At 44.5% G+C, this 14,535-nt stretch overlaps 1 protein-coding gene across 1 annotated transcript; it reads right to left on the bottom strand.

Annotated features, from left to right (window-relative positions):
- Positions 1 to 4,024: 4,024 nt before the first annotated feature.
- On the bottom strand, positions 4,025 to 13,131 carry TAGAP (T cell activation RhoGTPase activating protein). The gene is made up of 10 exons (XM_003792401.3): positions 13,052 to 13,131; positions 12,341 to 12,425; positions 12,198 to 12,251; positions 11,815 to 11,881; positions 10,350 to 10,516; positions 9,522 to 9,683; positions 8,893 to 9,002; positions 7,046 to 7,241; positions 6,402 to 6,516; positions 4,025 to 5,726 (listed from the first exon to the last, which is right to left on the bottom strand). The coding sequence occupies exons 2-10, from the start codon at positions 12,365 to 12,367 to the stop codon at positions 4,447 to 4,449; spliced, it is 2,178 nt and encodes a 725-aa protein (XP_003792449.1). The 5' UTR covers positions 12,368 to 12,425; positions 13,052 to 13,131; the 3' UTR covers positions 4,025 to 4,446.
- Between the last annotated feature and the right edge of the window lie 1,404 nt (positions 13,132 to 14,535).

Raw genomic sequence — 14,535 nt, 5'->3', positions numbered from 1 at the left:
AAAAAAAAAAAAAAAAAAAAAAAAAAGATTTTACATTCTGTTTGCTCGTTCCACAACGCCCTCCTCTTTACAGCCTGTCACAGGAACGCAGCTCTTCATCCCATGGTTTTTTCCTCACTTGCATTGAATTTATACTCTGGACTGGACAAAGCACAGACTCGCAATCCACATCTAAAATCTTGCTAAAAGTTTTAATTTCATTTCATCTCTAGCAAAGTGTTCATACTTGTGATTCCTCAGTAACTCTCCCTTTGTAGATGAAGAATTAAGATGACATAATTCAATAAAAAAGGAACTCGAAGTATGTGAGGTCCCATCTGACGTGAGTTTCTGTGCCTGGCCCCGCGGAGGAGAATGTGTACTGGTGGTTCTTCCAGCCTGATCACAATCAGGAAAGTCCATCTATAAATTTCTTCTTTTGATCGTGCATTAGGATAAACAGTTAGCAGCTCTTTGGACATTCTGTCTATGGCCATGGAAGCACTGTGGTCATTAACTACTCATTTTATTAGCACTACAAGCCACAGCTGCTAGTTGGGATGCCAAGGGACCCCACCCCCGCCCCCCAACCAACCCCTTAACACAGGTGTTGTGTTTGTAGGGTTTGGGTTTTGACAGAATTGCAGTTTTGCTCGGCTCCTGCCAAAGCACCCAACCTTGCTCAATTCCCACAAGTCAACGTTTCTAGATCAAGTTTTAATTTCTTTCACTGCTGGGTAGTCCCAGGGTATGGGTGGGGGACCCAGAGTGTCATTGCAGACAATCACTCAGCCCTCCCCCTCTCTATTGGAGGAGAGAAAACTTCCTAGGAGAGAAGGCCTGGGTGAGGTCTGCCCTCCCACTTAGGCCTTGATTTCCAACCTGGCTTTACTTCACACCTTGCAGGGCAGGGGCGTCAGGCACACATGTGATCACCCCACTTGTCATGTATATGGGCCCTTAGGAGGTCCACGGAGGACAGAACTTGAATGGTCCTGGATGCTTAACTATTGTATCATTTTAATATCATCCAAATGTCATGCAAGCCTTAGCCCTCTGATTATGCCAAAATATTAAAGGCTGTTGGCATAATCAAAGTATCATGAAGTGCTCTTTTTACAACTCAGTGCTAGGGGTTGAATTGTGTCCCTCCTTCCAAATTCGTATGTCAGAAGTCTTAACCCCTGGAATCTCAGAATGTGGCTGTGTTTGGAGATAGGGCCTTTAATGAGGAAATGAAGTTGGGTGAAGTGAGGCCAGTAAGGGTGGTCCCGAATCCATTCTGATTAGTGTCCTAATTTGGCGATAGACAAACACAGAGGGGAGGTGATGGGCAGGAAGCAAGGAGGTGGTCACCATGTCCAGGACGCAGGCCCGGACCAGGTTCTCCCCACAACCTCAGAAGGAACCAGCTCTGCTGGTGCCCTATCCTGGGATGTTCAGCCTCCAGAACTGAAAGGCATCATTTCTGCTCTTTAAACTACCCAGTCTACCGTACTTTTCCTGGCAGCCCTTGCTGGCTAACAGGCGTGGGAACTAGGCTGGGAAAACCACAACACTGTGATATTGGAGGGGGTTGTGCACCTTTCTTCCTCTGCTGTTCAGGGGCAGCCACACTAAGGATATTCGCTCGACGGTAAGGAGCTCTCGAATGTTTGCTGGCAAATTGTGCTAGTCACGTGGAGAGGACTTCCAGTCTCACTCCTCTACTTTTTTAAAATAAGGAAACTGGCTCAGCACCTATAGCTCAACCGGCTAAGGCGCCAGCCACGTACACCTAAGGTGGTGGGTTCGAATCCCCAGCCCGGACCCGCCAAAACAACAATGACAGCTGCAACCAAAAAAAAAAAAAAAAAAAAAAACAGCCTGGCGTTGTGGCGGGCGCCTGTGGTCCCAGCTACTTGGTAGGCAGAGGCAGGAGACTCGCTTGAGCCCAGGAGTTGGAGATTGCTGTGAGCTGTAATGCCACGGCACTCTACCCAGGGGGACAGCTTGAGGCTCTGTCTCAAAAAAATAAAAAAAATAAAAATAAAATAAGGAAACTTGGGTAGGGTTTTCGTGACCCGAGTAGGGTGACATGGAGGTCAGGTCAGAGGTGCAGTGAGAATACATTTGAAGCTTCCTAGTTTACAATCTTAGTGGTCTATTGATGGGAATTTTCTCATTGTCAATAAGAAGTTCCTCAGAACATGCTGGAAGACTTTTTCTTTTCAATATTGAAATGTTTAGCACCGTGCCTGGTGCATGGAAGATGCTAAAATTGTAACTCTCGCTGTTAGTGTCCACCTGGGGAAAGGGACTGCTTTCCTAAGGCAGCTGTCAGAAGGGACAGTCTACCTCTTTAATTTATATATTACTGGTGCTTACTAAAGTATCTCTTTTTTGAGACAGGGTCTCACTCTTTTGTCCAGACAAGTGCAGTGGTGCAATTTTACTCACTGCAACCTCTAACTCCTGGGCTCAAGTGGTCCTGCTGGCTCAGACTCCTGGTAGCTAGGATGACAGGCTTACAACTGTGCCTGGTTACTGTGTTTTATTTTCCTGGAGACAGGGTCTTGCCATATTGCCCAGGCTGCTCCTGAACTCCTGGCTTCAAGTGATCCTCCCATTAGCCTTCCAAAGTGCTAAGATTATGGGCATGAACCACCATGCCTGGCCAGTATTTTTAAATATTAGGCCTGAACATGCTACCTTGAGCAATCTAGTTTATAATATTCTTAACTTTGCATAACATTATTAATAAATTACCTCTGAAAAGAATAAGTCTTCACCATCTGGTAGCTAGCTGACACAAAAATATTTTTATAACAAATAAAAAGCATGCACAGTATTTTATTAAAAAAGTTGACAAATAAGAAAAACTAAAGTGCAATATTTCCCAGATATTGAATAAATATCTCAGTCATTGAGCAGTAAAGTTCTACTATACAAAGGCTATCTGGAAAGGGTCCAGCCATTGTCAATACTATTTTTCATATTACTTTCTGGATAGCCCCCATATTACAAACAGCCTACCACTATATTTGCTAAGAATTAAGCAAATTGAGCATTATAAAAATGAGATAAGATATGTCAAAGAACAGAAAAGTTTAATCCACTGGAAATGAAAAATATTACATTTCTTATATTTACCTATATTTGCATACTAATTTCTTTTTTGGCCTCTGAGTGACTAAAAAAAATGGCATAAATCAGGTATTTTTCAAAATGGTTTTGGGGAACAGGTACTGTCTCTTCCTAAACACGATATTCCCAGTCTCGCCTGCTAGTCTGGAATAGTGAACACATATTCCACAAATGCTTCCTGAGTGAACCAGTGTGGGAAGGATTTTCTTGGCAAACTTCTACTAACTAAGAGAAAGGCAGTAACATGTCGGTGAAGAACGAACATTTTCAGTTTCAAATAAGGAAGGCAATTTATTGTAGTGAAATTACATTGAAGTTTTACATACGACCCCCAATGCTTATAAAATCATTTACCTCCTCACTGTTGGATGAGCCATCACTGAACCAATGAAATTCAAAGTGCCCGAAACGAGTGCACGTGGGTGCAACGCATCTTCCCCCGTCTACCTGACCTAACAGATGATCGCAAGGACATGCTTAAGTCCTTTTCATAATTTTCACGGTGGCCTCTTTTTTTGCCAGTGTTCGTAATGTTTTGACAACTCCAAACACCGAACTCCACGGCTCATAGTCTGTTTCTTTCTGTTACCGTGGTGATTAGTTGTCACGAGGGTGCTCGTGGAGTAAATGTAGACCAGAGGTTTTTTTTTTTTTGAGACAGAGCCTCAAGCTGTCCCCCTGGGTAGAGTGCCGTGGCATTACAGCTCACAGCAACCTCCAACTCCTGGGCTCAAGCGAGTCTCCTGCCTCCGCCTCCCAAGTAGCTGGGACCACAGGCGCCCGCCACAACGCCCGGCCATTTTTTGGTTGCAGCCATCATTGTTGTTTGGCGGGTCTGGGCTGGGGATTCGAACCCGCCACCTTAGGTGTACGTGGCTGGCGCCTTAGCCAGTTGAGCTATAGGCGCCAAGCCTAGACCAGAGTTTTAAGCATTTCTCCCTAAACGGAATTTGCGGCAAATGTGAAAATTAGCATGACATTTGAGGCAACGTTCAAAAAGCAAAAATGATTTTTAAACAGTAACCAGGAGAAAAGTACCCCAGGAGGAGAGAACAGCAATGGACTTTACTGTGGAAAAGCCAAGTACACAGGGCTCTATGCGCCCTTCTGGGCCCTAGCACCCTGGCTATCATACATTTTATACATTTGTTACATATTGCACAAATCCAGGAGCACACATAGACACCATCTGGTGCTCCATGACCATGGTGTGGCTGTCCCCACCGAGGAGGGCTCTCCAGCCCTTTCTAAAGGAGCTTATTCACGACCTTTCAGCAGGGAACTGTAGCTGTTCTTCCCACGGCCCTGTCTGTACAGAGATGGCACGGGCTAAGGCATGGCCTAAATGTAGGATTCCTTAGCACATTGGAGCTGGTCAGCCTCAAAGATGGGCTGGCTACAGCGTCGCACGAGATAGTCCCTCTCATTCTTCTGCACAGCCTCGGCCACGGTCCTCAGCCGGGGCAGCTCAGGTCTGCCTGGGACAGCCACGTGCCCCAGAGTTTCCACAGAAGCACTGATGGTCCTACTGTGTGCCCAACCCATGGTCAAGGCTGACAGTCTGTGCCCAGGAAGGGGCTCCCCACTGCATTTGTCTCTTGAGTCCCCTCTGTGGTCAGATGGGAGAAGAGGTGGCAGAATGAGGTGCCCACTGAGCGCTCTTGCCCTCATGCTGCCCACTGTCTGGCTCCCGTAGGCAGCAGGTTCCCAAGCCTGGCACCGCATGGCCTCTTCATAAGAGGGCGGGCTCGCGGGACCACCCGGGTCCACCAGCTGGAACACATCGTCCACCGACAGCACGCAGGACCTCAGTCCGCAGCCCAGGGCGCTAGGGCTGTGGGTGTCAGCCCCGTCGTCCTGCACTACCCGGCCGGCAAGCTGGCTTTCTCTTTTAGAACCTTTCCTGGCTTGATCTGTGGTAGAGCCGTGGGTTTTCCCGAAGCTGGGGGTTTTGGTCAGCACTTTTTTGTGAGAGGCAAAGGAGAAGGACATGGAGTGTTTTTTAATTTCTCTGTTGGGTTTGCATTTTTCAATCTTTGTGGAGAAAGACTGATGCCTGGTGAAGAAATTTCTTTTGGGGCTTGAAGGAGAAGCTGCAGGTGAGCTGTCTGAGCAACCGTCTAGGGAGCCACTGGAGAGGGCTTTGGGGACCAGTCCCCGTGGTAAGGCTAGGCCCTGGGTCAAGTTCTTGATCTTCAGGTCCACTGGCCTCTTGGTTTTGCCATGTGTTGCAGGGAAGACCTCCTCTGGGAATGGGTCTTCTTCAGCTTCCTCACTTTCCAAATAAGAGCCCGCGTGAGGCGTAGGGAGGTCGCCCTCACTGTTCGTTAGGGTTTGGGTAGTTGTCTGGTTTTGGAGGCTCTCTGGTGAGGATGACAAGCTGGGCTCTGAGTACCTCCTGTCCGGCTGGCTGAGGCGGCCTTTCAGCCTGGCTACTGTGCTTGCAATGGGCTCCGGGCTTGGCTCACAGACGTCCCACTGCCCCCTGTCCAGTAAGCCAGTGGACACAGCAGTGGGCCCCTGGGGCTGCCCGCTGGGAGAGTTGATGGTGCTGTTGCTGTTGGACTCGACATCAGGATCATTGCTGTCATAGGCTGAGTCATTCTGCAGGGTTGACACGTCTGGGGGGAGTTAAGGAAGAGTTGAACATTTTGTTCAGATTCTTTTAGAAATAAACTTGACTACACATCACCCTCCTCATTCCAATCATGGCACTAGGTACTTTGCTGGAACTGCTGGGGGGCTTGGTATGACAAGGAATTTGCCACAGTGAAGCTTTGTCTTTTCAGATCTAATTAGTGATGAGAAGACAGATAGGAAGAGGAGATAGCGTAGGAGGGAGGAGAGAGTAAAAGAGGGAAGGAGGAAAAGAGAAAAGAGAAGAAGCATTTCATTGTGAAGTTATTAGCCTGAAGTTTGAAAAGCGATCCTTCGGATGGCTCTTTTACAGGGCCCGTTTCCATTTTCACGGACTCATATTCCATTATGTAAACACACAAGTTTCTTACTCCACCTTCACAGTTAAAGGTTACTTAGCAAAAGGAGCAGTCATTCGTGATTTGGAATAGGAAGGGAGAAAGTTCCAGACTAACCCTGGAGGGTGCCTGCACTTGAGGAGGTATGGAAAGCAAAGTTGAGAGCGAGGTTTTCTCATTCATGGCTTCCTTATGGACCTGAGACTAGTCTGACTTGGTATCTGTAAAGGCACCTCCTGCTTCAGATCCCAGAGCTGCTTTATATTATGGGCGGACTGGCACGAGCTTTCCCCACAATTGTAATGGAAGCACATTCCGTACCTGAACTGTCAGTGTGTTCTACAGAATCATCAGAGGTGACACTAGAATGCACTGGAATGTTCTCCCCAAATATTTCAAAGCAGTTATCGATGAGGAATTCCACCAATGTCTTCACCTGTGAGGAAAAATTGGCAGGTTGTTAGCTGAAAGATTTTTTTGAGGTGGGGGAAGATTGGGGACAAAATGGGGGGCAACTATTAGGGAGATGAGACTCTAGACTTTTGTGTGTTTATAAAGAGGATACGGAAGTTTAGTAGCAATCATAGACATTAAAATTAGATATTACTCAGTGCTTTTGAGACATACACTTTTTGTTTAAGAACTTAAAACATTTTGACTTAAACTTTCCACTTAGGTAAGTAGCTTCCTAAATTGATATTTGGACTGCTGGAGAATGGGGCACTAAAGGAAAAAAAGCACAGGGCATTTCTATCCTGGGAGAGGGAGGTGCTAAAATCTATAGCACTTCTGTCTTGGTTTCCTCAAATTCATGAGCGATCACAACTATGACAAAAGCATCCCTCATTTTATATTTTTATTGTGATTCTGAGTCAGAGGGAGAAGTTCAGGAGCTTTGCTCTGCTTGGCTTTTGCAGCCGGTGAGATCATGAGTTGGGAGGTTCTCATAAATAAGCAGAACAAACCTTATTGTTCAAGTCTTTCTGGGCTTCAAAAGACAAGTGCTGGTCATTGTCCAGTGTGAGCACGTTGGGCCCGATGCAGATGGCCAGGTTGCTGGAGTCCATCTTGCTGACCTCGCAGTTCTTGCTAATCAGGTGCAGGACGTATACCAGGTGCTTTAGCAGCAGGAGATTGGGCCGAGGGAGCTTCTCTGCAACCCTGGAGAAAAGTTAAGGGATGTCAGTTTTAAAAAAGGCTAATCTTCTATCCAGCTTTCGTGTGGCAAGTTGAAAGTTTCTGCCTAAACCAAACTTCCTTTAAAATGAGGAAGGTGCCTTTTCACAAGTGATATTGTGAAATGCTCATTCAGACAGTTCCAGTGGCAACTGACACAGAACGAGATTGGTTAGCCACAAGGTCTCGAAGAGTTAAGAAACCAGTCTTTATAATTCAGATATCAATAACAAAATCCTTAATTATTTATACAGATCTGAAATTATGAAACTAAGCCTGTATTAAACACCATAGTTTGTCTTTGCATTTTTTTTTTTTTTGAGACATAGTCTTACTATGTCACCCTCAGTAAAGTGTTGTGGTGTCACAGCTCACAGCAACCTCAAACTCTTGGGCTTAAGCGATTCTATTGTCTCAGCCTCCCAAGTAGCTGGGACTACAGGCGCCCACCACAATGCCTGGCTATTTTTTTTGTTGTTGTTTTTTCAGTCTTCACTGTTGTTTAGCAGGCCCAGAATGGGTTTGAACCTGCCTGCCTGGGTGTATGTGGCCAGCACTGTGGTTATATTACTGTGCTGCGGGCGCCAAGCCTGCCTTGGCATTTTGAAAAATATTTTGTCAAGTATTGCTTTAGCCATGTGGAATTTCTTTCTAACACTGCTAGATTGGTTTTCTTGCCTTTTTTATTTTGAACTCAAATTAAAAAAATTAAAATGACACATTTTTATCCCATTCTGAGAAATTGTTATGAAGAATAAATCAGTTTATAAGGGCATGTAAGTAAATAAGGCAACGTTCAAGCAGCAACATTGTTACAAATAAGAACAGACTTTCAAAAGTCTCACTTTGTCTTTTTCTTTTAAGTTTCAGGTTAATGAGAATACAACCAGGTCACAATATTTGAGTTTGTGAGGGAGAGTCCCTCTTGTAGTTCCTGCTGGCATTTTAAGGCAGGCGTGTAGAATTCTCCAGCTGCTAACGGGTCACATTTTCCTTTGTGTGTGTAATTATTTTTGTTCTCACTGGAATTTGTTTCTATGTGGTTGCCATTTTGGTTAGTTATAAGAACATGAAATATGCTATGGAATTTTATGAATAAAACAATGCCTTCCAGATTGTTGTACTATGCTCTAGGGCAGTAGTTCTCAACCTGTGGGCCGCGACCCCTTTGTAACAATGAAAATACATCTTGGCATTAGGAAGGTTGAGAACCATTGCTCTAGGGGATGTTTCCTGGAGAAGTATTGCATGACATCCGTCAACACAGGTTAGAGAAAACCCTAAGTTCCTACACTTTGCTGGTTAGCCCATGTTAAAGCTTTTGGGTACACTTTCATCTCATATTGTTTGAACTTCTTATGTTTGCAGACACCCTAACCTCTTGAGATTTGTGAGTATTAAAGTTTACTTTCAACTTTTTGAAGAAACATTTCATTTGGCTAAAAATATTTCTTTTAAGCCCCAGGGCCCTCCTCCCCATTTTTATCCCGGGAATGGATGAGCAAGTCCACTCAGATTCCCTAAATGTTACAATTTTCATGAAACAGGAATCGTGACGCACTTCAGCAGTTATCTGAAGGGTCAGAAGGTAGAGGCCGTGTCAGGCCTGCCTCCTGGTATCACGCTGGCGACTTACTGTTTCAGAGCCTCGATCCTCTCCTCCTCGTCCTGCGTCTCCAGCGCACCCATCCACTCCTCAAAGAGGTCAGTGGAGAGAAGTTTCAGCGGGATGCTCCTGAGGAAGTCCTGGGGGGCGAGAGGCAGACTGTTACACGTTATCTGTGTTGTGTCATATGCTGTGTCCTCACTTTGGCCTTATTTTAGTTCCACCTCCAGGTACTCCATGCTTGTCCCATCACTGGCTGCACCCCCTTCACTCCTGCACCTGACCCACCTGGGGAAGCCTCTCTCCAACTCATTGACTTCCAGCTACTTCCTAACAACAGGGCGAGTGGGAAGCATCACCCCCAGGCAGGTGCATTCTGAAAAGCCCCTGGAATGAAGGGCATGGACTTTGCCACTGGCAATCGAATTGCCTTTTCTCATCAAAATTTTGGGGGAACATAATGCATCATGTTTTGTTAGAATCTAGGGTTCTAGAAACAGAAGTGTTTACTTGTATCAATAAAGGGATTAACAAAGAAAATTAGACTCCAAGATCAGTGTACTTGGTTTTGCCGGGATAAGAACTCATTTCTTGTTTCCTGAGAACGAGTGTGTCAGAGCCGACTGGCAGGTTGTTTGGCACAAATGTGGTGAACTCACCTTAAAGACCGCAGCCAGCAGGTGCACAGGGAGCCCCTCCAGGTCCACTGTGACTCCACAGTTGAGCTCCTCCTTCAGCTCTTTGCGAGCCTTCTCGTTGGCTGCCTTCCTGAATATGCCTTCAGTGGAGGGGCCTTTAAGGCAGAGAATAGTGAGAATATCCTGTAGGAAACAGGAGTAGGAACAGGCGTTGGTTACCCTTGGCCTGAGGACACATACGTTGCTACTAACGCCACTAATAATACACGAAAATCTATGTTTAGGTCGCAGAAAGAGAATTAAGATAATGTATATGAAAAGTCTGCAACTTTACTCGCCATAAAATATACTTTCCCTAACACTGGCTTCTCTGTTGCACTCAGACAGCCTTAACAAGAGTACTGATGCCAGGTTGTGCTTCCAGGTCAGTTGCTGTCAACTGTCTCCTGCAACCCTATCATTTCTCTAGAGGAGGACTGCTGTGAAAGCTCTAATTTTACACATTTTAGAATTTTTTGACTTCTCGCTTTTCAAATATTTCCATGTAAACCTTAGATTTCTGTCATGTACTCTATACTGCATCTCTGCCTGTTGACGTTTCAGAAACTACAAATTTTCAGCATTCTCAATTCCTTGAGGTCAGAGGAATGGAGGACCATCACTCTGAGTTCACTGGCAAACCAGGCCCAAGTTCTGGAGCCCTGTACACCCTCTTCAGACTGCACGGGGATGCAGGAAGGCCATCTCTGAGAGTAGAAAACGGGGTAGGAGAATGGCAGGCAGATTTCCCAAGTATTTTTCACATCCACTAGAAAACGGGCATAGGTTTCTGAGTAAATGTGCACCTACCTGAATAGGCCTGGGGAGTGTGTTGTTTTCACCACAGATAATGGACAAGGGCTGATCAAATAGTGACTCTTTCAATTCTGGCTCTAAAGCTCCAGAAAAATCTGAGGACGGGGAGAGCCTCCTCATGAGAAAGGGCCAGGACAGCACCTTCTTCCTCTTCTTAACTTCTACAGCCAAGAAAATGAGGCAGAGAGAAGAATTAGATTACAGTATTAAGATCCAGCTGGGAAAATGGACAGTGTTGGTCACATAATGTTATCTACAGTGTGCCATGTGGGGGAAATAATTTTGAAAACTTGAGAAAGCAAAGGGTGTGAATCTTAATCTAGAAAAACCAACTGAAAAACCACCACACTGTAACCAGGGCAACCAGCCCCTAAATATCAACACTAAGGTTCCTCAAAGTCTCCACCTTTCCTGTTTTCCCCCTTTATCAGCTGTTTGCTGCAGAAAATTACCAAAACCTAACCGTGCAGGGCATAAACAACCATCTTGACCTATTGGCCTTAATAACTCTAGAGGACATTTCTGATATGCAATAGATTGACTTAATTTCCTCCTTCCACCGGTGAAGAAAACGAAACAAAGAGAGGCAGTGACTTGCTCAAGATCCTTTTGAAGGCGCTTAGCAGGGCTGCCACTAACCCTTCTCAGCCACTAGAGGGAGCAAGGTCATTCTGTCCACCTGCGGTCACCTGGGTTGCTGATTTAGGACCAGGGCAAACACAAATTGCTGCCGGGAGGCCTGACCCTAGACCCGGCAATTGGGAATTATCAGTGAAGTGTTACTGAGATACTCTATCCTTCCAAATCCAGCAGATGTGTGTGCAGTGCGTATTGCCTCTTACAAGTTCCCATCCTTCTCATCCTTTCCTTCCTCTCTTTCTTTTATTTTCCTTTTCTTCCTCCTAAGTATAAAGTTTATATTTTCTAAATATACGGCATCTGTTCCTATACATTTTATACTGGCAAGTGGAAAAAAGATGAGCGAGCAGGGGCTTGTCCTTACAGTTCAGCTGAGTGGGGTCAGGGTTTGGTCATAATGAAATGTACAATGAAAGAAATTAAGGGTAGGGAATTCTTTGGGATCTAGAGACCAGCGACAGTTGCTTCATGAACTCTTAGACGCATTCTTCTCGTCAGAGAAGGAAGATAATAAAAAAGGCACTGTGTGTTTTACAGATGCGTATGCTTTAATGGTGCAAATCTAAATGGCCAGGGGACTTAGCCCCCTGGAACCCCCCCGGCAGTACTGGGGGGCTGGCTGTGGACGGGTCTTTCCTCCCTGAGCACTTGCTGCTCTCGTGATTTGAGAGTGCTTTCCACTTAAGGGTTAATGTTCTGCGGTCTTTAACAGAACACTTACACAAAAAATTCCTAGTAGAGTAAAAACTCTGTGGTTTTGCAAACCAAGAACACTGGTAGTTAGCACTTACATAAAAGATCAGAATGTTTTCAAACTCACCAATGAACTGGCAAATGTTATCTTCACTCTCACATGATGCCAATAGGGGGTGCTCCTTGATATCACCCTAAAGAGATATTTATTTTGTTTTGAAATAAGGACTGAAGAAAACTACCCAGTCGTTTCTCCACAAAACATACCCACAACACTTCATTCTTATTAAAAATTAAATCAAGAGAATATGCTGATTTGTTTTCTAGCTTCTAGAAGCACAATTAAAGTCATAATTATCATCACATAGGATTCCAACGAATGTGTTTAATTTACTACATTTATGATGTGAATTTTCTACTCCGATACTTAAACAATTCAAATAACAAATTAAAACAGAAAGTTTTCCATAGTCTTATAGTAAAGATAAAACGTTTCAAAGATTTTCTCACCTCTGACTGACATTCAATTAGTGTCTCCATATTATTGGCATTTAGTGTTTTTGACTAAAAGAGAAAAAAATAAAATGAAGTAAGCATCTTTTGGCTCCTGCCTCTAGGAACGATGAATTAATACATGTAAGCGGGGTACCTACAGCATCGTGGATGCTGAGTAGTTTCATCGGCGTTGCGGCTGGCTGTCCAGGGGTGAATTCCACTCCCGGGGGGCTTTGGCTCTGTCTGCAACAGATCATGTGGGTGAGAGTGAAGAGCTGTACAGTATAAGTTGGCCACTTTCAGTCCCACTTGGTCAAAGCACAGGTTTGAAACCATTAGGTAGAAAATATTTCATTTAAAGTCAGTTCTACGTTACCAGATGTCTTATGCAATTAAGAACAGCATCCGAGCACATTTCTTTCTAAATTATTATTTCTAGATATACTATACTAAATTATTATTTCTAGATATACATTCCCAAATATATATTAACTTATTTGCCTCAAGAATCTGAATATCAATTACAATACCAACTATCATCGTTTTGGCGTGCTCCCTATGTGATAGTTACTGTACTAAGTGCTTTGCACAGATTTTTTTTTTCCAACTAATCCCAAAAGGAAAAAAAAAGTATTCTCAGGATGCTACTTATGGTAAACATAAAACATAGAACAAAGATGACATTTACAGAATTCCTACACCAAAAAACTGGAGGCTTTCACACCGGAGCAGAGCTTTCTGCGTCCTGAGACTCTGTGAAGCTCCAGCAGGTCCCACGGCCGCGCTGTTTTCTATGGCATGTGGCTTTAGTGACCCGTGACTAGCCAGGCAGCTTAGAAGTTCTAGTCATGTTAATTTATAGTACTCACCCTCGGAGAGTCTCTCGCCAGAGTTCTTTCACCTCCGAGGAACCGTGGAAAATGGGAGAGACAGCATGACAGTCTGCTCCTCCTCGCCGGCTGGTGGGCAGAGACTGAGCTGCCCTCCTGTCATGTGCTCTGCGTTATAAGCTGGAGGGGGCGGGCAGGTGGAAACATAGACTCTCACCCAGACCGGAAAGAACAGCATGGGCCGTCACAAAGACACAGCCAGCCAGACACTGGAGAGCTCTCACTTCCTTCTTCCTTTTAGGGTGGCTGTGGGTCTTTTTTATTTTTTCTCTTCCATTTCAAAGTAGAAAAAAATCTATAAACTACTAGGAGTGGAAAAGATGACATACAACCCATAGGTGAAGGCTCCGATGAATGTCACAGGTGGGATGTGTGAATGAGAAATTGTGTTACTCTGTGCATAAACATCGTTTTATTTTCTAAGTTGGTAATTTCAGGTGCTTTTTATTTTTTGATGTCCTGTTTGGGCACTTTCCCCCCCCCACTCCCCATATACTCCATCCACCAGCACCAGACGTGGATTAGCACACCGTACGGGGGACATTGTCATGTCACAACCAAAGAGAACCTTTCCCTTGAGAAATAATCACCATCAAAAGCCTGGCTGGTTTCCTTTGTAAGTAGGAAGAAGGTTCCCTACAGCCAGCTGGCAACATAGTAACCCCCTTCTCCTTTCTGAAAAGTTAACAGGTGGAAATGTATATTAATATACTTAAAAAAATTTAATTTGACATATCAGGATTCTAGAATCATCTCCTCTTCAATATGGAATTCCATTGGCGAAAAAAATATCTCAGACAGCTTTAAACAACTGATATAGTGTATTGTGTGGTACAGGGTGTAATAGAAGAAACCTACAGATTAGAAAAAATGCGGTCTTCCTTTTTAAAAGGAAGGAAATATTTTAATTGAGGATTGATGTTTTCATTAAGAACAGTTGCATACTTTGAGTTTCTTAGAAAAATTCAAAAAGTAGGTTTGTCAGGTGAAAATAGTTTATAGCAAAGAAACACGTATATTACATTATACTATATTGTTTTTTTTTGTTTGTTTTTTTTTTTTTGAGGCAGAGCCTCAAGCTGTCCCCCTGGGTAGAGTGCCGTGGCATCACAGCTCACAGCAACCTCCAACTCCTGGGCTCAAGTGAGTCTCCTGCCTCCACCTCCCAAGTAGCTGGGACCACAGGCGCCCGCCATAATGCCTGGCTATTTTTTGGTTGCAGCCGTCATTGTTGTTTGGCGGGTCCGGGCTGGGGATTCGAACCCGCCACCTTAGGTGTGTATGGCTGGCGCCTTAGCCGGTTGAGCTATAGGCGCCGAGCCACATTATACTATATTGTTAATTATTAATAATTTATAGCCAGATTAGTTCTAATTCTGACACGGGAAAACAAAAAAAATTCTTTTGCTCAGACCAATTTAAAGTAGAAAGAGATGGTGAATTTCATCTGTTCCCTCCTTCTG

The sequence above is a fragment of the Otolemur garnettii genome, unplaced genomic scaffold (genome assembly GCF_000181295.1).
Source record: "Otolemur garnettii isolate 467f Iridium unplaced genomic scaffold, OtoGar3 scaffold00056, whole genome shotgun sequence".
Classification (NCBI taxonomy): Eukaryota; Metazoa; Chordata; class Mammalia; order Primates; family Galagidae; genus Otolemur; species Otolemur garnettii.
This window is presented reverse-complemented; position numbering and strand designations above follow the sequence as displayed.

What these genes read in the sequence shown, in the direction of transcription:
- TAGAP (XM_003792401.3), bottom strand. Translation starts at nt 12,367, where the DNA reads ATGAAACTACTCAGCATCCACGATGCT. An exon ending in AGAAAGACTTGAACAATAAG is followed by an intron (nt 6,517 to 7,045) that starts GTTTGTTCTGCT and finishes TTTTCCTCACAG; the next exon opens with GTGAAGACATTGGTGGAATT. An exon ending in AGAACACACTGACAGTTCAG is followed by an intron (nt 5,727 to 6,401) that starts GTACGGAATGTG and finishes AACTCCCCCCAG; the next exon opens with ACGTGTCAACCCTGCAGAAT.